Genomic DNA, 22,626 nt, shown 5'->3' with positions numbered 1-22,626 from the left:
CAGCTGCAGTGAGCAGTAGACACCAACCAGAAGACTGGTCCAGTAATTCCTGGGTAGGGTAAGGAGAAGGAAGAGAAAGTACTTAACAAAAGTGATAGAGATTAATAAGAAGAAACCAAACTGAAACTATGTAATTGAAAAGTGTACTTAATTTTACATGATCAAAGAGAAAAAAAAACTGAAGAGCCAGATGACCCCTGCACTTGTAACTTAAAGTGTATCAGCTAATTACTGCTCATGATAGCTCAGGTTTTATCATCCAGATTACAATTACCAGTTTTCTAAAAGTCATAGTTCTTTTCTTTTGGAAGCCTTGAAATGCTGCTTTTGTCCATTGATGGAACTAGTATCCTTTTCTTCTGTAATCCTCTCTGACTCTTTTTAGAGCTCTACTACAATAGAAAGGACTTGAGAGCTAGTTCTGCCAGATACTGCTTTGTTTTATGAAGTATAAACTTTAGTTTCCACCCAGTTGGTATGCATAAACTTTTCTCCTCCCTCAGTAGTTTACTGTTGATTTCACTCTCTGCAGCATCTACAGAACAAAATCTATCCAATCAAAGTGATTTTCTTCAAGAGCCATTACAGGTAACTTTTCCAGACTGATCTTTCATTTACTCTTCTTTGCTATTCAGGGAGGAAACTCTTGCTTTGGCAAGAATGATCAGACTCGCTGATTCTAATATACCTAATGAAATTATTGAAAATGTTCTAAGGGTATCTAGTTTTTTAGATTAAGTACAGCTGGTTCTCAAAAGATTCCCTAATAAACATGGGGAAGTCATCTGTTATAATAGAGGAGGTTAGCTGATGTTAGTAAGGAAAGAGTAAGCCTGAAGAATTCGGAGGTACTTTGGGAATCTTACTTTGCTGTTGAGCTACCTAAGTCACTTAGTATATTGGCAGAGTAAAGGGTGTAAAGAAAGAAACTAATTTTGCTTAACTCATGGTTAGCCAGTCCCACCCGCCTACATATATCTAACATTCTGATGAACTAATTTTCACAGAACACACTTAGAGTTATAAAGGGACCAGATCATTGAGATCTGTAAATGCCACATTGCATTTCCATCAATAGTAAGTTCAAGATTTGCTAGTTTTCTGGTCATTACTTTAAAAAAATTTTTTTTCTCAGGATCCCTCTGAAAACCTTACGGCAATTTTCTAGACAGCAACTGCTTTGACAGTAGGTTAAATATTTTGATCAGGTGGTTCAGCAGTTGTTGCCTTCCCTTCCAAAAACTTATGAGTAAATACCATTTGTTTACAGTGGTTTATATTTAGTTTAAGATGTAGCTCGGTTTTCAAAATGTGTTTGTGAAGCAGGGTCCCTCACCCCAGTCACTGCTTTAACTAAAGAATTCCATGTTATCTGGTCTAGCTATTAGGTTCTTTATGAGGCTTTCAAGTGACAAGTTAAGATTTTTTTTTTTTTTGGCGGTACGCGGGCCTCTCACTGTTGTGGCCTCTCCCGTTGCGGGGCACAGGCTCCAGACGCGCAGGCTCAGCGGCCGTGGCTCACGGGCCCAGCCGCTCCGCGGCATGTGGGATCTTCCCGGACCGGGGCACGAATCTGTGTCCTCTGCATCGGCAGGTGGACTCTCAACCACTGCGCCACCAGGGAAGCCCTAAGATTTTTTTTGATAAACCAATAGTCTGGTAGCTCTCAGGGCATGCCTGTGGGATGGCTACATCAGAATCACTTGGTCACTTTAATAAAAGTACATACAGTTGACCCTTGAACAGTATGCATTTCAACTGCTCGGGTCCACTTACACATGGGTTTTTTCCACCAAATTCGTAGAGTACTACGCCTCACGAATTTGCGTGTCATCCTTGCGCAGGGGCCATGCTAATCTTCTCTGTATCGTTCCAATTTTAGTATATGTGCTGCCGAAGTGAGCACTAAATACATAGAGTACTACGGATCTGAGGTTGGTTTAATCCGAAGTTGTGGAACCACGGGTATGAAGGGTCAACTATGGGACCTGAGCATCTGCGAATTTTGGTATCCATAGTGTGTCTTGGAACCAATTCCCTGTGGATACTGAGGGATGACGGTGTTGTTAGATACCACCTTAGACCTATAGGGTCAGAATTTCCAGGGGTGTCGTCTAGTCATCTGTATTTTTAATCTGCTCCCTGGGTGAATCTGCACATCCATTTTTTGGAACCACTGGCTCAAACATCATGCTTACTCAGCAGTACTTAAAACGAACTCCAGCCAGTCTTCTTAAAGAGCAACAATTTGGAAGGAAGAACTGCCGTAACTTCTAAATAAATACTAATGTAAAGAATGTTTCTTCATCTTTTTTGTTAACGTTTTAACTAAAATTCAAAGTCTTTTAAAGCTTAACTATCAAGTGGGCAAAGTTGCCTTAACTTAGTATCATTGAATTTTTCTTTGGCAATAGAGTTAGTTACGTCCCCACAATAGCCAGTCTCACTTATTTTGGGTGGTTGTCTCATTGTTTTAATGAGAGGACCAGAAGAAAGGCCTACTTTTAGAAACACTACCATTTTATAATAATTCTAATAGTTTGGTCAGATCTAAATTATATCTATTTATTTAGGTACATTAAATGCTCTAAAGGATTTCAAAATTTTCTCCATAAGACCTTTTAAAGGTCTTCCATGAGGCTTTTTAGAACTTGGTCCCCATCTCCTTATCAAGAAGTGGCATATCATGATGAACCCTTCTAGAAGGTCACTGAAACATAACTGTTCTGATATTTGGTTACCATTAATTAGTTTCTATTTAACCCATTTTATTACTTGGGCTTCTGAGAACCACACTGAAATATTTAGATAAAAGGAGTGGATTCACCGACACTTCAGACCTTGCCATTGCTAGAATTTTATGGATCTCTGTTATGTTGTAGTACCTGTTGTGCCGTAGCATTCCTTCCTAGCTCCTCTTAGTTTTTAATTGGTTACAGTTGTCACAGCATTAGTTCCTACTGTGCTTTCTCCCAATTTGTATTTTATACATATTAGTTTTAATTTTTCTTAGAATATTGGTGCTATTGTGATTTATATAGAGCTTATCCTTACTATTTATACTTCTGCCGACTTCTTTAAGACACTGAGAGCACTTAGAGTAAAAGCATAGTTGTCATGATCCCTGGCAGGCCCGTGCCTAGAGCATTAATGTACCCTGGGCTCATCCCATGGAACTGCTATTGAGAGCCTGATAGAAAATCTGACCCCAGATTTCCAGGGCCAAGAGTCTTGGTAAATGAGGATGGGATTAGATGTGTAGCTCTGGTGACTAGGCTTGGAAAGGCAATGTAGCTGACTGCTTGGGTTTGAATCTTAGCTCTTCTGCTTAATTTTAGTGTGACCTTGGGTAAATTAGTTAACTTTCTTTGCTTCTGCCTGATCATGAATAAAATGGGAATAGTTGTACCTATTGCACAGGGTTATTGTTAGGATTAAATATATTAATATGTGTTAAAAGTGTTTAGCATACCATTTGGCACTAGTGATTGCTCAACGAGAGTAATGTGTTAGGAAGCCCAGGGCCCAAGAAATATAAAGTGAACAAAATGTGCCTTTTACAATGTTTTATATCTTCCTGTATTTAGGCTGCTTCTTCTCCAGTTACTTGTAGCTCAAATGCTTGCTTGGTTACTACCGATCAGGCCTCTTCAGGATCTGAAACAGAGTTTATGACCTCAGAGACTCCTGAGGTAATAAGAGACCCATTGTCTTAATTTCTTTTCTGTCTTAAAGAATAGCAGAACCAGTTTATTGTATGAATTACAGGCATAATCAGTTTAATGATTTAACATTTATACCTTACTAATGTTTGCTTTCTATAGATGTTGTAGTCCTGGAACTTATACAGGTAACTCTAACTTTATTGTGACCTTACCGTATAAATGGACTTAATAGTGTATTGCCTTTCCAGATACAATAAATATGTCCAAATTGCTAGTGTCAAAAAAAATGAAAATTTCTACGTAAGGGTAGGGTTAGTTCAAATTTCTCACTATATTCATATTGAAGGACTCCTTAGGAGAAAAATCGTTTTATCCATGTAACAGAAGACTCAATAACTTTATAGTTTTAATATTAGCACTGACTCAATTGGAATGAGTTACATTCTCTTTTTGCCCAATTTTGTCAAAGCATTTTGACAGTATTACGTTTTTCCTCTCAATTTTCAAGTGAAAGTTTTTGCTGTGTTTGAGCAAATCCTTGAGATAGATATAGCAAGATAGGATGATTTTTTGGATTAATTTAGCAATTCTTAGGTTTTATTATTATTTTTTGGTTAACTATTATATGAGAATTTGTGTTCATTGTATAAGAAAGTAAAGGTAAGCATTAGTTTTTATGGTGTTGACTTGGTCTAAATTAAAATTACTTGGTTCCTTATTTTAAGAAGAGGAAGTGTTTGCCACCTAGTGAGTCACAGCTGTCTGCTTCAAAATCTCATTGGTATTGGTTTTTTCATATCTTTTAAAGCATTTGGCTTTATAATCTATTATATTAAGGACTTGCTTATTCCCTTAGTTAAGATTAGCTCAGGTTTGGTTTTCTTTTTTTAGGCAGCTGACCGAGGAATCCACTAATAAGACATTAAAATAGAGAAAAATTAACACTGACTAAGTAACTAACCCAAGATTTTTCTTAAGCCTAATTCTTCTGTATAAATTTGGAATAATACTAGATTCCGAACTGGAAAATACCATTACAGGGTTTGAAAAGGACTAGGTACTCATAAAAAGTTCAGCCCCTCGTCTGTTAGACTGATTAATAGTAAGATTCTCACTTAGTCAGCAAGCCGTGCAAAGCAAATGCTAGTGTGCATCCTCAGCAATTGAGATTTGAAATTGTAAGCAAAAGCTATTCTTCTGCATGCCTGTGTCCAAATGTCGTCCTATAGGACTTGCTGACTTATGCCAGTCTGGGGTTTAGTGTAAGTTAACTGTTTATTGTATGGCAGGTGATTGGCTGATATTGCATTTCTCCTCCCTAGGCAGCAGTACCCCCAAGCAAGAAACCGTCTTCACTAGCTTCTCCAAATCCTCCCATGTCAAAGGGCTCTGAACAGGGCTTCCAGTCACCTCCAGCAAGTAGTAGTTCAGTAACCATTAACACAGCACCCTTTCAAGCCATGCAGACAGTGAGTATGAAACGTGAATGATGATTGCAGTTCATTATTCCTGTTAAAAAGCTATTGTTTCTCTTACATCTCTTACATTAGGTACTATATGAAAAAATTTGCCTTTTCTATTACTCTTTTTTGGGCTGGTAGAATTTGCATTTGTCCAATGGGAATATTGTTTGTGTGGGAAGAGTATTAAATCCAAAGCCTCAATAATTTTGAATGGAAATTTTATCAGGGCATTTTCCCCTCTGAAAATTAGTGGCAGGCAAAGCTGAGGACCCATATTAAATAAATGAAATGTGAGTGAGAAACATAATTTTCTGTAAATAGCTTAATAATACTAACCATTACTAATATCACAGTAGTAATGTTCCATGGCATCAATAACCTGAAATACAGGGCACATACTTGTGTGTTCTATCACTGTTGAAACTTTCATTTGATTTCATCTTCATCTCATCTGGGTTTTGGAGAATTGTTCAGATTTCTATGGTATTTTGAATTACATATTCCGCTACAAATTGTAGTTTAAAACTTTTTAAGGTGATATTTCAACTAGGTTTGTATGTTTATTCTGTAAACATAGAATAAGTATAAAACTTTTCTTTAGAAAAAAGCAAAAAGTGTTAGCCAATAAGTACCTTTCCTGATGGTGCTTAATGTCCCACTCCAGGTACTTTCGTGTGATGGTGGTGGGAGGGGGCCAGTGGAGTGGTAGTGGAAAGCAGGCACAATGCAGGGAGATGGTCTGGTGAATTCACACCCCTGAATTCACTAATCTTATTAATTCCTGCTTGACCACGTAGCACAGCTTTGTGTCCTTGCTTTCCCACTATCCCTGTCAATCCATCCTACACAGTATTGCCACATTAGTTTTACTAACTTTTTCTTATTCCTAATGAAAAGCAAATATTGGTCCATTATAGAATGAAATTGAAAGTCCTTTGCCTGACACTCAGTAACTTTTGAAGTCTGGTATAACTTGCCAGACTAGTCCCCTGGGCTTGCCTTGTACACTCTTGTCACAATACCTTTTTTTGTGTGGTGTGTGTTTTAAGATTTTTAATTTTAATTTGGAATGAAATACAATTATTCATTCAACAAATTGGAAAATATTAAAACAGTTGACATTATCTAGAGTGGGGAAAGAAGTAAGAAAGTTTTATACACTGCTGATGTGACAGTAAATCATCACAACCTTTTAGGAAAGGCACTTCCTGTTAAAATTTTTTAAAAAGGGTGCATAAAGCCGTGACAGAAGTTTCATCTTGAGGAATCCATACTACAGGAACAAGGGGATTAGTAGCTAAGGATATGCTTCAGTAGCTGAAGATATGTTGTATATAACGGCACTAGAAAGCAATCGCAACAAAACCAATCTGAATTGGAGACCATCTGAACGTCTGTTAACTGGGAAATGATTGACTAAATTATGGTGTTTCCAATTCTATGGCTCATTCATTCACTCACGGTATATATTTTTCGAGGCAGGCATTGTTTTACTGTATGCCAGGCATTGTTCTAGATACTGGGGGTAAGGAAGTGAATAATACAGATTTGTCCCCTTTATCATGAAGCTTACATTCTATGTGTGTGTGTGTGTGTGTGTGTGTGTGTGTGTGTGTGTGTGTGTGTGTGTGGCAAGGGAGAGACAAAAATGATAAATGATAATAATAATAACAACAGCAACAATAAAACAAGTCCGTTAACCTTTAGAATAATTGCCTGTTTCTAGAGGCAGGTACGTTGGGTTTTTCAGTGAAAAAATTACATCCAGATTTTTATTCTGCTTTGAAATCTTTGTGTCCTGATTAGTTGCTCCTGGTGTGTCTTCTCATTGTATTTTGGAAATTTTTAATAGCACTTACCCTACTTTATTTTTATGCTTTTTAAGTGAAACTTCAGACTTTATCTGGATTTCCCTAGTTTTTCCACCAGTGTTCTTTTTCTTTTCCAGGATCCCTTGCAGGGTGCCACATTGCATCACAATACCTTTTTGCTCATGCCACTCTGTCTTCTCTACCTGTTTGGATTCTATCCAGTATAAATTGGTTCTTATTTGTTTGCTTACTCATTTATTCAATAAACAGGTAGTTATGAAGCCAGGCACTGTTCTTAGGGGTTGTAACAATGGAGAATAGACAGGTCTTTGTGCTTAAGAAGCTTATACTTTATTATGGAGGTGGGAGAGCTAGAGAGAAAAATATTCATATATATATTATATCAGATGCTATGTGTTGTGAGGAAAAATGGAGCAGGATAAGGGGGCTAGAGAGTAACAGAAGTGCTATATTATAGATGATGACCAGAGTCTGGACAGATCATTGCCTGCTACATGGTAGAAATTCAGTAAATGGCAGATTTTTTCATTTGTTTTCAGTTTCTGAAAAAGTACCCTTTTCCCCTATATAGCTTTCATTCTCAGTAAGCATTATTACAACGTAATAGCAGGAGAGTTAATTTTTGTGCTTGTTTTAACTGCTGTCAGAAATCAAATAGAAATTTGGTGTTTTTACTATGGTAAAATATGCATAAACATAAAGTTTACTGTTTTAACTGTATTTAAACGTATAATTCAACGGCATTAAGTACATCCACAGTGTTGTACAGCCATCACCACTATCTACTTCCAAAACTTTTTCATCGTCCCCTCCCCCGTCCTAGCCCCTGGTAACTTCTATTCTACTTTGTCTCTATGAATTTACCTATTCTTAGGTACCTCATATAAGTGGAATCACGGTATTTGTCCTTTTGTATCTGGCTTATTTCAGTTAGCGTAGAATTTTCAAGGTTCATCCATGTTGTAGCATGGATCAGAATTTCATTCTTTTTTATGGTGATATAACATTCCATTGTATGTATGTACCACATTCTGTTTATCCATTCGTCTGCTGATGGACACTTGGGTTGTTTCCATCTTTTGGCTATTATGAATAATGCCACAAACATTGGTGTACAAATATTTGAGTCTCTGCTTTCAGTTCTTTTGGGTATATGCCTAGAAGTGGAATTGCTGGATCATATTCTACTTGGTAATTCTACTTGGTAAATGGGAATTCCGCATTTAGCTTTTTGAAGAACCGCTGTACTGTTTTCTGCAGTGGCTGCACCATTTTACGTTCCCACCAGCACTGCACTGCCACTGAGGGTGGCAACTGTACCACACCTTCAGCAATACTTAGATTTTCTGGGTTTTTTTTTTTTAAGTAATAGCCATCCTAATGGGTATGAAGTGGAATCTCATTGTGGTTTTGATTTATATTTGTCTAATGACTAATGATGTTGTGCATCTTTGCATGTGCTTATTGGCCATTTATCTTCTTTGAAGAAATGTCTATTCAAGTCCTTTGCCCATCAAATAGAAGTTTTTGAATGTTGCAGAGTTTTGCTAAACGTCACCTTTAATTGTTTTCTATAAAACTTCACAAATGACTCAGTGTACCCTGTCTTTTAAGGTATTTAATGTTAATGCACCTCTGCCTCCACGTAAAGAACAAGAAATAAAAGAATCCCCTTATTCACCTGGCTACAATCAGAGTTTTACTACAGCAAGTACACAGACACCACCCCAGTGCCAACTGCCAGCTATACACGTAGAACAAACTGTCCTTTCTCAAGAGACTGGTAAGATCTTTGTGTATCATATTTTGAAGACTTAGATGAGAGCTAATTAAACGGAAAGCAAGTCTGTAGTGACACTTGAGATGTTCTTTCTTGACTAGTAAGCCTTATCTTTTCACATGTTCACGTATTGAGAAACACTTAATGCTTTTTCGTCTCTTTAGTTAAGTTCACTTATTACTTTTAACTTTTGTAGAGGTAGAACTTAGATGGTTGATTTAACCTTGAAGTAGGCTTTTATTTTTAAACCTGATCGCTTTGATTACCATCAGCAGTGGTAGAGGTGCATAAGGCACTATCCAGCTGCTTCTATGAAGGTTTTGAAACCGTTCTGTTAACTCCGTGTTAGCACAGATGGCTATCTGGCCTTTTTTCTTCCCTCTTGTAATAAAGCATTGATTAATGTGAAGGTATAATTTAGTATGCTTATTCTACTCTTTGATTAGAGATGGGAGACACTTTTGATTGTTCATGCTATTCTAATACGTACATGAAAGAATAGCAACTTTGTAGTTATTTCCCAATCTAAGAAGCACTTGTAGATTTTTACTGTTGGTATTTCAGGCCCCTATTGGGTTTTCTAAAACTTAAGCTGGAGCAAACGAATTGCTTGGTTAATCACAAGAGGTAGTAAATGTAAATCCCTGGACCTAGCCACAGATGACCTCATTCTCTTCTCGCCTGTACTGTGAAAACATAGGGCAGGTGATTTACATAAAGGATACTTTTTTGTCATAATCCTTTTCAATTACAGTATTAATAAGAGTTCATTTTCTTTTACTCCTCGATCTGGCATATTTAGCCTGTTTTTTTTCCTTTAATTGTGGTAAGATATACGTAACATAAAATTCATCATTTTAAACATTTTTAAGTGTACAGGTTTTATGGCATTAAGTACATCCAGGTTGTTGTGCAGCCACCACCACCATTCATCTCTAGGAATTTTTCATCTTCCCCATTTAACACTAACTCCCCATTTCCCTTTCCCTGTAATCCCTGGCAACCAGCATTCTACTCTGTGAATTTGACTGCTCTAAATACTTAACTTATATAAGTGGAATCATAGAGTATTTGTCCTTTTGTAACACCATAATGTCTTCAAGGTTCATCCGTGTTGTATTGTAGAATGTGTCAGAGTTTTCTTCCTTTCTAAGACTGAATAATATTTTATTACTTAGAGATATATATATAGAGAGAGATATCTGTGTCTCTCTCTATATATACACATACATATCTATAGCATCTGTTTTTTTTAAAAAGGGAGAAAGTTGTATTAAAGGTTTTGATATACACTGACTTCTAAGTATAAAGAATATTAAACTTTTATTACCATTTAACTCTTGGACTCTAAAACTGTTTCCTTAAGCAGCAAGTTATCCTGATGGAACTATTCAAGTAAGCAATGGTAGCCTTGCCTTTTACCCAGCACAGACGAATGTATTTCCCAGACCCTCTCAACCATTTGTCAATAGCCGGGGATCTGTTAGAGGATGTACTCGTGGTGGGAGATTACTAACCAATTCGTATCGGTCCCCTGGTGGTTATAAAGGTATGCTCTGAATACAATTTGTATGTTTACTTGACTCAAACTGTTTTTACTTTACCTTGTTCCTTTTTGTGGTTTCTATTTATAATGTAGTAGAGAATTCCCTATTCCTACAAAATATGGTATTTCTAATATGTCTATTGTCTATAACAGAGGAACTCTTTGAATGAAAAACAGATCGATCCTGTGACTTACTGAAGTGAAAGGTTGAGCATTTTGGTTTTTTTCCAGGGATGAATTTTGGTTTTCATATTTGAATAATTTCTTTCTTCTGTTAATTGACTTGGCTGGCTCAAAACATGTCATATTTAAGACAGTGCCCATTTCCTAGTTATCAGAGTATACCACAGATGAAAACTTTGAGACAATAATAGTGATAGGCTTTTAAGTTAGATATGGTTCCAAGTATTCTAGTCACTGCTGGTATTAGCAGAAGTACTCGAGACCAAGGCCTTAACCACCATCCTTTCCCAACCCCACCTGCATCCCAGCAATAGTAAATTTCTACAGTTGGCTTGTTTGAAGTCTGTGATATTTTTATAAATGTGTGTTTTATTGTGGAAACAGTATTATGGAGTTTGCTTAAAGAAGGCATAAATGTAATGATGGCTTTATAGGATCAATTTAACTTTCCAAGTGATATAGAACAGACTATTTAAGAGTTTAGTGTAATTTTGCCCATAATTTTATGTAAGTTGTTTGTTTATTAGGTTTTGATACCTATAGAGGACCTCCTTCAATTTCCAATGGAAATTATAGCCAGCTACAGTTCCAAGCTAGAGAGTATCCTGGAACACCTTATTCCCAAAGGGTAAGAATAATTGTTATAACTGAACAATAGTACAATTGATGTGGAGCTGGTGACTAAACTATAGCAGAGTCGTAATTTGTTTTGTAAAGACACGCTTGTAACTATGGAGAGTGGATCTGGAAGCTTTTCTAATAACCCAAGTAGGGTACATGAGAACTGCCTGTTACATGGAACTTAGGAGGTCTTAAGGACTTTATTAAGTTTGCATTAACTCATTTACTCCACCATCCTATAAGAGAAACTGGAGTTCAGAAACAAGTAACTTATCTAAGGTCACTCAGCAAGTAAATGATAGAACTAAGATTAGATGCAAGTTTCTCAACTCCAGAGCCCATGGTCTTTACTATATTGCCTTCAGTTTAACTTTTTTAGATATCAAGTATAGGAAAGTTCTTTTTTGTAAGTTTGATTTTTTTGGTTTATTCTTGATTGACTAGTTCAGCAGATTTTCTTTACTATATATGATAAAAGACTGACAGGAGGATGGTAGACATTCCACTTAACAGCCCTTGGGAACTCCCCGTCATTGGTCATATATGGATATGAATTTATACTACATTAGCATTTTCAGTTTTGAAGTTTTACAAGCCTTTAAGTATGTATGTGGTATTTTACTGAGCTCTGTTGTTAATATACAAAGGAGCTTATGGTTACATGAGGTAAGATAGATGTCTATACAGAGGCAGTATTGAAGAACACACCTTGGAAAACACACCAGGTCACCTAAATGACTTGGGTTTGACCCCTGATCTCACCAGTTACCTCTTTGTGTGACCTTGGGCCTGTTACATAAACTTTCTGAGCTTTAGTTCCTTATCTTTTAGGTGAAGACTCATCTGTTTGAGTTACTTATCTTACTCTGGAGTGTTGAGCATTACTCTGTGAGGGATTCTGAGGATTAAATGAAGTCATATACATAAGTGCTTTGCATATATCAAGGATGCAAATATTAAATGTTATTACTTGATTGTCACGTACTGTGTGTGCAGGGAAAACTTTGATTAATGCGATCTTTCAGTAATGGAGCTATCTGTTCTTAATACCAGTATTCTAATATTTTTGTGTGCTGCTTTAAATTTCCTCCTGAGGAAACATAAGATATCCATGATAGTAGTGCTGTTGGGAAGAGGGTTAGGAGTTTGGGGTAGGAAAATTAATTATTATTTTTACTGTATACATTCTTGTCCTGTTCAAATTTTTTATTACATGTATTGATATTAATCTGATTGCATCATTAATTATTCTTTTCATGACTTGCATGGGGGCTGACTTTCACCATACTTGGGAGTCAGTTTGAAATGTTGCCTCTTGAACATTTTTTCTTAAAGATTCCAGGCAATAATATGTTCATACGTTAAATTCTTATCAATTTCCCTGTCAAAACAAAACCAAACCCTAACATAGTTTGTAATTCTCTTCACACTTTGGTTTATAAATAGAGCAAGATTGAAATTGTCTGTATTTTTGCTTTATCATCTCCTTTTATATTGAGATGAGGCACAGAGCACCAGGACATATTTCTGAATTTCCCTCATTACCTAGCATTGTGTCTTTTACGTAGTGTTCTCTAAATGCTTTCTTGTTTTTGCAAGTATTAACATATCTAATTTGTCAGGTTAATTAACAGATGAAGCAAATATTGCTACTGTGACTCTTGCTTTAGTTGTTTTTCTTGGTGTCATCTGAGCCCTTTTGGTTGCTGGAGAAGGCTAGACCAAGGGCTAGGAGGACTTAGTCTTACAAATTTATCTGCCAATAATAACTAATTACTGTTTTGCATTTTTGGTGCTAAGGTAAATATTATGTGTTCATTTTAGGATAATTTCCAGCAGTGTTACAAGCGAGGAGGAACATCTGGTGGTCCTCGGGCAAATTCTAGAGGTAAGGATAATTAACTGAGGAGTTTATTTACCCAAAACATACCTCTAGATCTTTCTTCATCCTTTGTCAAATTCTCCCCAAAGTATATTAGCATTTACCTTTTGAGGTTTTCAGTTTGCTTAAATGTTGTACTGAAGATCTGAGGGAGATATTAGACTACTAGAAGGGCTGTGGAAATCATTTGTCAATTTACGTGTGTATGTGTTTTAAATTTGCTTGACACCATAATTTAACCTTAGATACATATTCACTGTGCTAACTTGATATAGTTTCAGGTGATGGTGGTTTTGGAATAATGGGCACTTCTAGATACTCTAGTGCCCCTTAGTACATTGATAGATAGGAATAAACAACAATTAAGACACAATGACTTGAACAAAAGCAGGATACTTTTAATACTTCTTAAAATGTGAAGGTACTATTAAAAGGTTCAGTGTAATTGAGAAGATCAAGAATTACTGAAGATTAACTTTGTCACAAGAAAAGAGAAGCTTTTCCTTTTAAGAAAGTAGCCACTATTCACGTTATCTTTGCCCTCTATCTGAGCAGTGTTTTTGTACAATACTGAAAACATTAAAATTTTATGATACCACATTAACTTAGAAATAAAGAACAAGCATTTATTATGGGGCTTAGTACCATAACAAAATATGTTTGAATGTCTAGTAGGCTAGTAGTTCCAGAAGTTGCTACTTTTATGTAATCTCAGTTTTCTTGAGTCCTTCTCCATTAGATACTTAGAGTAGATTTATCACTGAGGAATTAAGAACTCAGAATTATGGGAGAAAGGTAAAGAATTAAAGAGTGTTCACACCTGGGTTTTAGACTCTGCTAACCATAACTACTGTTAAGTTATCCAACCTTTGGGGGCCTCATTTTTTTAATATTAAAAAAAAATGAGGCTACTGGACAAAATCATCATCCAGGTCCTTTCTGGCTTTAGAATAGTAGTAGAAAAGCCTATTGTCAGAGAAATCTAGAAGAGTATACTGTAGCTATACTTTATTGCTTTTTAAAAAAGATTTACTATAAAATGTATTTTTATCTGTATTTCAGTAGCCGACTAATGTTAAATATTGTGTTCAAAGCTAACTGCTTCATTATGAGAAACTCACTGTTGCTAATAAAACAGCAGGGTGGAGTGATTCTTCTCAGGTGAGCAGCCCAGAAAGAGACAACGAAACCTTTAACAGTGGTGACTCTGGACAAGGAGACTCCCGTAGCATGACCCCTGTGGATGTGCCAGTGACAAACCCAGCAGCCACCATACTGCCAGTACACGTGTATCCCCTGCCTCAGCAGATGCGAGTTGCCTTCTCAGCAGCCAGAACCTCCAATCTTGCCCCTGGAACTTTAGACCAACCTATTGTGTTTGATCTTCTTCTGAACAACTTGGGAGAAACTTTTGATCTTCAGCTTGGTAGATTTAATTGCCCAGTGAATGGCACTTATGTTTTCATTTTTCATATGCTAAAGCTGGCAGTGAATGTGCCACTGTATGTCAACCTCATGAAGAATGAAGAGGTCTTGGTATCTGCCTATGCCAATGATGGTGCTCCAGACCATGAAACTGCTAGCAATCATGCAATTCTTCAGCTGTTCCAGGGAGACCAGATATGGTTACGTTTGCACAGAGGAGCAATTTATGGAAGTAGTTGGAAATATTCTACGTTTTCAGGCTATCTTCTTTACCAAGATTGAAAGTCAGTACAGAATTGACAATAAAAGGATATGGTGTTCTGATTAGTGGGAATAAAGGAAAAGTAGTCCTTGCCCTTCTGACAGATTGGTTTAGGAAAATGTTTTCATTCCTAGAGGAAGGAGGAGGTCCTTACTTTTTTGTTTTCCTCCCCATGGTGAAAAATTTCAAGCTGAATGACAATTAGCACTAATCTGGCACTTTATAAATTGTGATGTAGCCTCGCTAGTCAAGCTGTGAATGTATATTGTTTGCACTTAATCCTTAACTGTATTAACGTTCAGCTTACTAAACTAACTGCCTCAAGTTCAGGCAAGTTATAATGCCTTGTTGTGCCTCAATAAAAAAGTTACATGCACCTTCAGTGTTCTTACTTGATTAAACATTTAGTTAAGAAGTAAAATGTTTAATTTTTAGTGTTCACACTGGTAACTCTTGAATGGGAATCTATTCATGGGTTCATACTATTATTTTAAAATAAGCCTTTTATATATAACAGCTCCTTTTAGAGTTACTTTTCTCTGTTATTATACATATCATTCATCAAAAGATTTCATGTTTTCCACTGGCCAAATCACATATTCTCCTTGAAGCTGTTTTGCAGTAGGGTGTTTTATCCTTTAGTTAGCTATCTTCAAGTACCTATGATATGAATAACAATACAAGGTACAGTACGCGATACATGGGTAATACTACTGGTCCGCCATCAGTAAGGCTTATGCTTTCTAGTGGATTCTTAATTTGAGTAGGTAAAATAGTCATCAAAAAGCAAAGGTCTGTGGTCGGGCAATGCTGTATTTGAGTGCGGATTTTGCCACTTAGTAACTGATCTTGGGCAAGTTATTATACCTCAAAGATTTTTTTTAAAGACCATTTCCCGAAATGCAAAATGGGCATGATAGATCAGCCTCAGGGCAGTTGTGAAGTTCAACTAAGAATTTATCCAAAAGACTTTACACAGTGCCTGGCACATAAGCATTTAATAAATGTTAGATGCTGTAATTGTGTTTTTCTCATTCGGAAAACTTTAGGGTGCTGTGTGTATATACTGTCTCGTATGCAGTGTAGCAGGCAATGCCAGAGGTTAGTATCCATTCTAGACATACATCCTCACGTCTCAATTTAAGTTTGTCTATGATTCTTACTACTAAGAACTTAATAATATGTTTCTCAATTACTTTAAAGAATAGTAATTCAAAATAAACATTTTGATCGAATATTCCAGAGTTTATTAAGGGTTGGAGAAAGGGCATTCTTAGTCTGCAACCAAGCAGGTCACTTGCTGAGGCAGAAAGTTCTTGTTTTGATCCTCCGCTCACTCTGTGTTGTTAAATAATCTCAGGAAGATGTAAGAGCATTAAATTATTATGGTTAATATTTTTGAGCTAGGTGTGGGTTCAGCAATTAAATCCTTAAGCCTTGTTTAATTCTGTGGTGTTAAGTGTTAGTACAGTGCTCTCAAGAAAGAGGATGTAATGTGATTCACTATTTAACAGAACTTTTTCAATTCATGGTAAGTACTTTGTGAGTTAGGGATATTAGTATTCCAGTTAAATAAATTAGTTCATGGCTTTTATGTCCAGAACACAAAATGAAAAGTATGCAGGAAAGCAGAAATATGATTGGATGCTTGAGGGGAAAACTTGATGTTTAAGAACAGTTGTTGATCAAGTTCAATGAGGCCTTTCTCAGTCTTTTTTAGCCACTGTTTTCTGCTGCATTAGGGTCTTCAGCTTAGTCTTTTGTCCTGCACATGATCGACATTTATTGAAAAAATATTGTGAATGACTCTTTGTATTTTTTAAGGTAAGTGTCCAACAGGAAGAGATTGATTAACTAGGGTATCCCTTCATGATAATACTCATGTTTTAGGAGAGTATTTTAAATGAAATACTATTTCTCTAAGTGTAAAGACAATAAACTAGAAAATTATTCTTAGACTTAAGGAATGAATGGACAAGATCTTTCATTCTGAAGCAGTGTAACTTTTGAAGACACAGTTCTTCTGGAAGCTTTTAGTAAAAGTCCAGATGTCTTTACAGAAAGATGTACACATGCAGATTTTAGATACCTTTGCAGGAGATGTAATGGGGATCCATAGATAAGTAAAGCACATTTAGGGACCTTGTATAAGGAACTTATATTTTACTGAGAGGATCTTGTTGTAGGTATGACTGAAGTGGAAAGGCATTCCATAAAATTACTATGTATCTCTGAATATATAGATTCTTAGTTGTCTTACGGGAGGTGGAGATAGGGGAGATAAAGTAAGTTTTTCTATTTTCTATAGATAGATTTTCTATAAATTCACCTCTGAGTTTCCTTTCACTTTAAATCTTTTAGTCTTTTGTTAAATGAATTCTCCCTTAAGAATTGTGAGCTACTGACTCTTACCTCCTCTAAAGTTATTTAGTGAGTAAATGCAGGTATTTAAAGCAGGAAATATTTTTGAGAGGTTTGCTCACTTGCCTCCCATACCAAGTATCTTGTCAACCATTCCATTTTTAAATTGAAACTTTCTAAACTCCATAATAGCTACAATTTTACAGTGCTTTGACATCACATACTGTGTTTTTATACTTCAGTCTTCCCTGTTTGCAAAGTTTTATTCCTTTATTGACTGATGTTCTGTTGTGATCCTTGTGATAACTAGGATGATATTTTATGTATTTTACAAGGCATAAAGTATTTTATATGCCAGATAATTTTTGGCATATAGGCATTAAAGTTTTTCCATATGAATTCCACTCTGCTCCCACGCCAAACACTTTATTTTGATGAAAAAATTTTGAGTTGTCTCTCCAAGTCCTCCAGATAATGCTAATGTTATCTCAGGGGTATTCTTTTTATTTATTTATTTATTTATTTATTTTTGGCTGCATTGGGTCCCCGCCGCTGTGCACGGGCCTTCTCTAGTTGCGGAGACAGTTGCATTGGGTTGCATTGGGTCTACGTTGCCGTGCGTAGGCTTCTCACTGCCGCGGCCTCTCTTTTTGCTCTAGAGCACAGGCTCAGGAGCTGTGGCCCACGGGCCCAGCTGCTCTGCGGCATGTGGGATCCTCCCAGACCAGGACTCAAACCCGTGTCCCCTGCACCGGCAGGCGGACTCCCAACCACTGCGCCACCAGGGAAGCCCTCAGGGGTATTCTTAATTGCCACTTTAATGATTAGGCTGATATCTTTGTCCTCATTTTTCAGCTTTTGGGCAAGTGTTGACAAACTGATAGGTACAGCTCATTTGCTACCAGTGCAAGACTCTGAATGCCAGATGATAAAATATTGTTACCCATTATCAATATCAAGAGGCCTTAGGCTCATTAATTGTAAGTTTCCTAAGCATTATTCTTTTATTCATTTTATTTCAAAGGCCTTATATGTTGAAATAAATTATTAATTTAGGTGGGTTTTAATTTACCATAAAACCCAAATAGGTGGGTTATCTGATTTGTACCTGGCTCAGGGGCTACAAAGATCAATGTTCAGACACATCAAGTATATCAGTTTTATCCATTTTATCCATTTCATCTGCTGAGAGCAAATCTCTTGAATTATTTCTCTGATTTCTATCACACTTCTGTTTTTTTTTTTTTCTGTTCTATATCTGGAAATCTTACTATTCAGAAGCTAAACCTCCTTGGACAAGTTATTTAATCTCATCTTTTCTATTGTTTCTAAGTTTCACTTTCTGGAAGATTTCCTTGATTTTGTCTTCTGACCTTTTTACAGAGTTTGAAATTTCTGCTGCGTTTAAAATTTATAAGTACACATCTGTTATCCTGAATGTTCCTTACATGTGTATTCCATTCTTGTTTTGTGATTGCACTATTGTCTAAGGATAGTTGGTTTTCTTAAAGTTTTCTTCCCTCCGTAGTCTATTTCTGCACTTCGTTTGTCCTAGTCTTATATCTGTATTGTTACATTTGCTCAGAATCTTGTGATTATTTGTTGACTGTTGATATTTAAGAATGTGATTGGAAGCTTTGAGTGCAGAGGTGGGGCTTGTTGGTCTTGGGGTTTGTAGTAGCATGATTTTTGTGGGGGAGAACACCAATGTGGAAGTAGGGAGGAGCTTTCTAAGTGGGGCACAAAACCCAGATGCCGTAAAAGATGGATAAATTTGACACATAGAATTTATTCCCCTAAAACTTGTTAGGGGAAACAATGTCAAAAGACAAATACTGCCTGCAGTGGGAGAAAATCGAAAAAGATGGCCCAAAAAAGGAGCCACAGAAGTGAAGAGACAGTTCATATGCGCTTACAAAAAACAAAAAACAAACAAAAAAAAACAGTAAGCATATGTAAAGTGCATATTTTGGCAAGCATGTGGGAAAAGGGGCACTCATAGTGTAGATGGTAATAAAATTGGTACTTTTTGGAGAGAGAAAGTATATGCTTTCTAACCCAGAAATTCCACTGCTAGGAATTTACAAGTAGTTTTGGAATTATGCCAAGGTACATGCATAGAGATACTGTGTATAGCATTAATTATAACAGCAAGAACTGGAGAAACAACCTAGATGCCTGTCAGTAGGAAATTGGTTAAGTCAGAAGAGAAGAATATAGATCAGTGTGTGCAAAATGTCATTTATGTAAAAATTCCTAAAAGCACATATATGTGATTACTTGAATTATTTTTTTTTTCTGGTAGTATGTACAAAACTTGATAGTGTTGGCTTTAAGGAAAAGGGGTTGTAGTAGGTATTTTTCATTCTGCATATTACTATAGAACTTTAAATGTACATATCACTTTTTGTTAAAAATTTTAAAGATAAAATGGTAGATTGCTATGGTACTTACCCTGCTTTGTCTTTCCTTGGCTAGAGCTTGAGGGTCTGCTTTAATTATCATTAAGCCTGGGATAACGCATGGAAGAGTTACCGTAAAAACCTTTCACCTTTCACTAATATTGGCATTTCACTTCATACAGAGTACTCTCATTTGTGTAATCTTATTTGATCTTCACAGTGGTCCTGGTGAGGTAGATGCTTTTCTAGGGGATAAGAAAATTGGGACTCTTGGAGATTGACTTTCTAAGACCACTAGCAGTAGTGCCTGAGCCAGGCTTTGAGTCCAAATACAAGCGCGGCCTTTCTTACCGTACTCGTTGCTCTTCCTTAGTTCTCAGGTGTGGTTGCTTTCACCGTATTTTCCATTGCTGTTTTGCACACTGATGTTTTAGATGTACTACTCAGCTTTACTAGAGCAGAATAAACACTGTGAACTGGATAAACTGGACCCAGTTAAGGCTGTCATAAGTTATCATTTCTTGTATGTCCTGAATTTGAACAGGATGACTCCTTTTCCAATGTGAAATGTGAGAAGCCTGAGGAAATGAAGGAACAGAACATTTTGAGGAAAAAACTGATTTGAAAGTACATATTTCATTTTCAGTCTTAGTTAATACCACTCTCTTTAGCTTCTATGCCTCCCGCCCACTACTACCATTTTAGTTTCTTGGAGATGGAAGTTTCTGGCTTCTGATCAGAAACTTCCTAACCCCCTATTACTTTAGCTTATATATACTGATATTTTGTTTTTAAAAAATTCTTCTTTAACTGAGAGGTCTGTCATTCGTCTAGAAAATTCTACTCAGGGCTTTTGGTTACATGTGACAGTTTAAAGGAGATTACCATACCATTGACTTTATTATACTAACAAAATACTGAAGACCTTACATTATTAGATGTATGTACGTACTCTTGCCTGTTTTTCAGGTGCTATGATGTAGAGCTCTGCCAATATAGACCCTTTTGAAGTAGAGGCATTTAATCAAAATTAACGTACTGTATTCACTTACAGATCATTTAAATGGTTTAAGAGATACATTATTAAACTTACAGGTAGAGACTTCTGTGCATTGGGTTTTAACTCCCATTTTGTCTTTACCGTATGGACTAGATTCAAGCCTGCTAACACAGACCAGCAGTTGAGCTGCTGCCAACAGATGGGGAGGACAACTGTGTGATATTCCATTTAGATGACTGAAATGTTAAATCTCAAAAAAGGCCACAGTGGCAGTGCTTGGAGTGAAAATTGCTTTCTGTAATTTGAGCTGTAATCATGCCAGTTATCCTCTGTGCTATATTTCTAGGATAATGTCATCCATTTCTATGGTGTCAACTAACCTATATACACAGATGACTCACAGTTCTCTAACTCCATCCCTTTCTCCTTCCTCTAACCCCCTGCCATAGCTTCCTCCTTCTCACCTAGCTCTTCTGTGAGAGCCAGAAGTCAGTTTCTGATTGTCACTGGAAATCTCCACTTGTATAACCCATAAGCACTTCGAGTTCAACATGTCCAAAGACAAACTCATCTTCCCTCCAAAATATAATACTCCTTCCATTTTCCCATAGGTCATCAAAGCCTGATACTCTAGAATCATTTTTGACTTCCCTTTGCTACTTTGTGTATCAGTCACAAATTTCTGATGCTTCAGCCTGCGAAATGTCTCATATCTGTCCTACCTTCTTTATTCCTACTGTGCATATCCTGTTTCAGACCCCTTATCTCTCTCACATTCATTCATTTATTCACTACTTATTAATTGCTTATTATGTGTCAGGCATAGTGTGAGACTGTCTCACTATGTCTCATTTATCAAAGGTTGAATAAGGTCTCTCCTCTCTCCTTAATAGAATACAATCATAATAGTTAATATTGAGCGTGTACCATGGGCAATGTACTTATATCATTTAGTCTTCACAGTGTCTTTTGGAAGCAGATGAGGAAACAGGCACAGAGAGGTAAGCCGTATGCAAACCATGATACTACAACAAGACAATACAGCTCGCTCAAATTCTACCTTAAACAAGGTGAATGTGTTAATAAATATAGACATCCTCTCACATTGTGCATAGTAGTAAAAAAAAGGGACTCATAAACAACGAGCCGTTTCTAAGTTAAAGATATAGTTTAGGGAAAGCAACTTTAAAACACTTGCAAAGAAATCTGAGAGCAGAATCAGATGCTTGGTTTTTTTTGTTTGTTTTCCTGTTGTCTCAGACATCACTAATTTGACAGCATTATTTTTGAGTAACTTGTCTTCACTGAGTCTTTTCAAAGCATACAAAGTTTTCATGGGAACATCATCTCTTTCTTAAATTATATATTTTGTAAGTTAAAGTTTATTTTTTGAGATAATTGTAGATTCTCATGTAGTTGTAAGAAATAATACAGATGGGTCTTGTGTACCCGTATCCAATTTCCTTCAATGGTAACATCTTGCAAAACTATATACATCTATATATCTATATCTATATCTATATCTATATCTATATCTATATTACAGTGTCAGATACCAGAGAGAGGTTTTAAGATAACTAAAACTGTCTCTTGCATAGATCAAATGTATATACCTTAGATACCAACTAAGGGATTCGTGTTCATTTTTTGTTGGCAGTTTCAGTGGGGGAAATGAAGGCAGAAGCCTAGGAATAGCTGACTGAAGCACAAATAGGAAGTAAGGAAGTAGAGACAAGGAATGAAGACCCTTCCTTGGAAAAGAATGAACGTTAGTTAGAGAGCATTACTGAAAAAAATTGTTTTTTAACTGAGGGAAATATTTTTAGACTGAGGTTGAATCAGTGGAGAGAAAGGTTGAAAATATAGGAAAGAGTTTTACAAATTGTCAACCATAAGTGTGTAATAAGACTCAAAATTTATTTTAATGAATAATATATAGAATAGAGATTTATGGAGCAAGGTCCCAGAGGAAATGGGAGAAGATTGGGTTCAGATTGGAGGCAAGGAAGTAAAGGGGGGTAAACAGATTAATTTGTGTTTGAGTGATTTGAGCCTAGTGGTTTTGTTCATCTTTGCAGAGCTCTGTGGAAAGAGGTAGGGAGTTTGAGAAGAGTATTGAGGGTGGGAACAGTTGCTGAGATGCTGAAGGTGGTGCTGAGCAAAGGAGAGGAATAGGATTGTTGAGCCTAAGGAAAGAACACATT

General features: G+C 36.5%; 1 protein-coding gene across 12 annotated transcripts in view; it reads left to right on the top strand.

Annotated features, from left to right (window-relative positions):
* Positions 1 to 15,008, top strand: part of CAPRIN2 (caprin family member 2) — a 41,949-nt gene extending 26,941 nt beyond the window's left edge. For 3 of the 12 annotated variants that reach the window (XM_082665154.1, XM_082665153.1, XM_082665157.1), the window contains 8 exons: positions 533 to 588; positions 3,588 to 3,692; positions 4,988 to 5,134; positions 8,575 to 8,743; positions 10,110 to 10,289; positions 10,997 to 11,097; positions 12,915 to 12,978; positions 14,111 to 15,008. In XM_082665154.1, the coding sequence (XP_082521280.1) occupies positions 533 to 588; positions 3,588 to 3,692; positions 4,988 to 5,134; positions 8,575 to 8,743; positions 10,110 to 10,289; positions 10,997 to 11,097; positions 12,915 to 12,978; positions 14,111 to 14,679 (1,391 nt within the window). In that variant the 3' untranslated portion in view covers positions 14,680 to 15,008. Of the gene's footprint in view, positions 1 to 532; positions 589 to 3,587; positions 3,693 to 4,987; positions 5,135 to 8,574; positions 8,744 to 10,109; positions 10,290 to 10,996; positions 11,098 to 12,914; positions 12,979 to 14,066 lie in introns of all 12 variants that reach the window. The other 9 variants (XM_082665147.1, XM_082665156.1, XM_082665155.1 and 6 more) reach the window with 7 other exon arrangements.
* The last annotated feature ends 7,618 nt before the right edge of the window (positions 15,009 to 22,626 follow it).

The sequence above is a fragment of the Grampus griseus genome (genome assembly GCF_964374135.1).
Source record: "Grampus griseus genome assembly, chromosome: 11".
Taxonomy (NCBI): Eukaryota; Metazoa; Chordata; class Mammalia; order Artiodactyla; family Delphinidae; genus Grampus; species Grampus griseus.
Note: the sequence above shows the minus strand (reverse complement) of the source record. Positions and strands in the feature narration are given on the sequence as shown.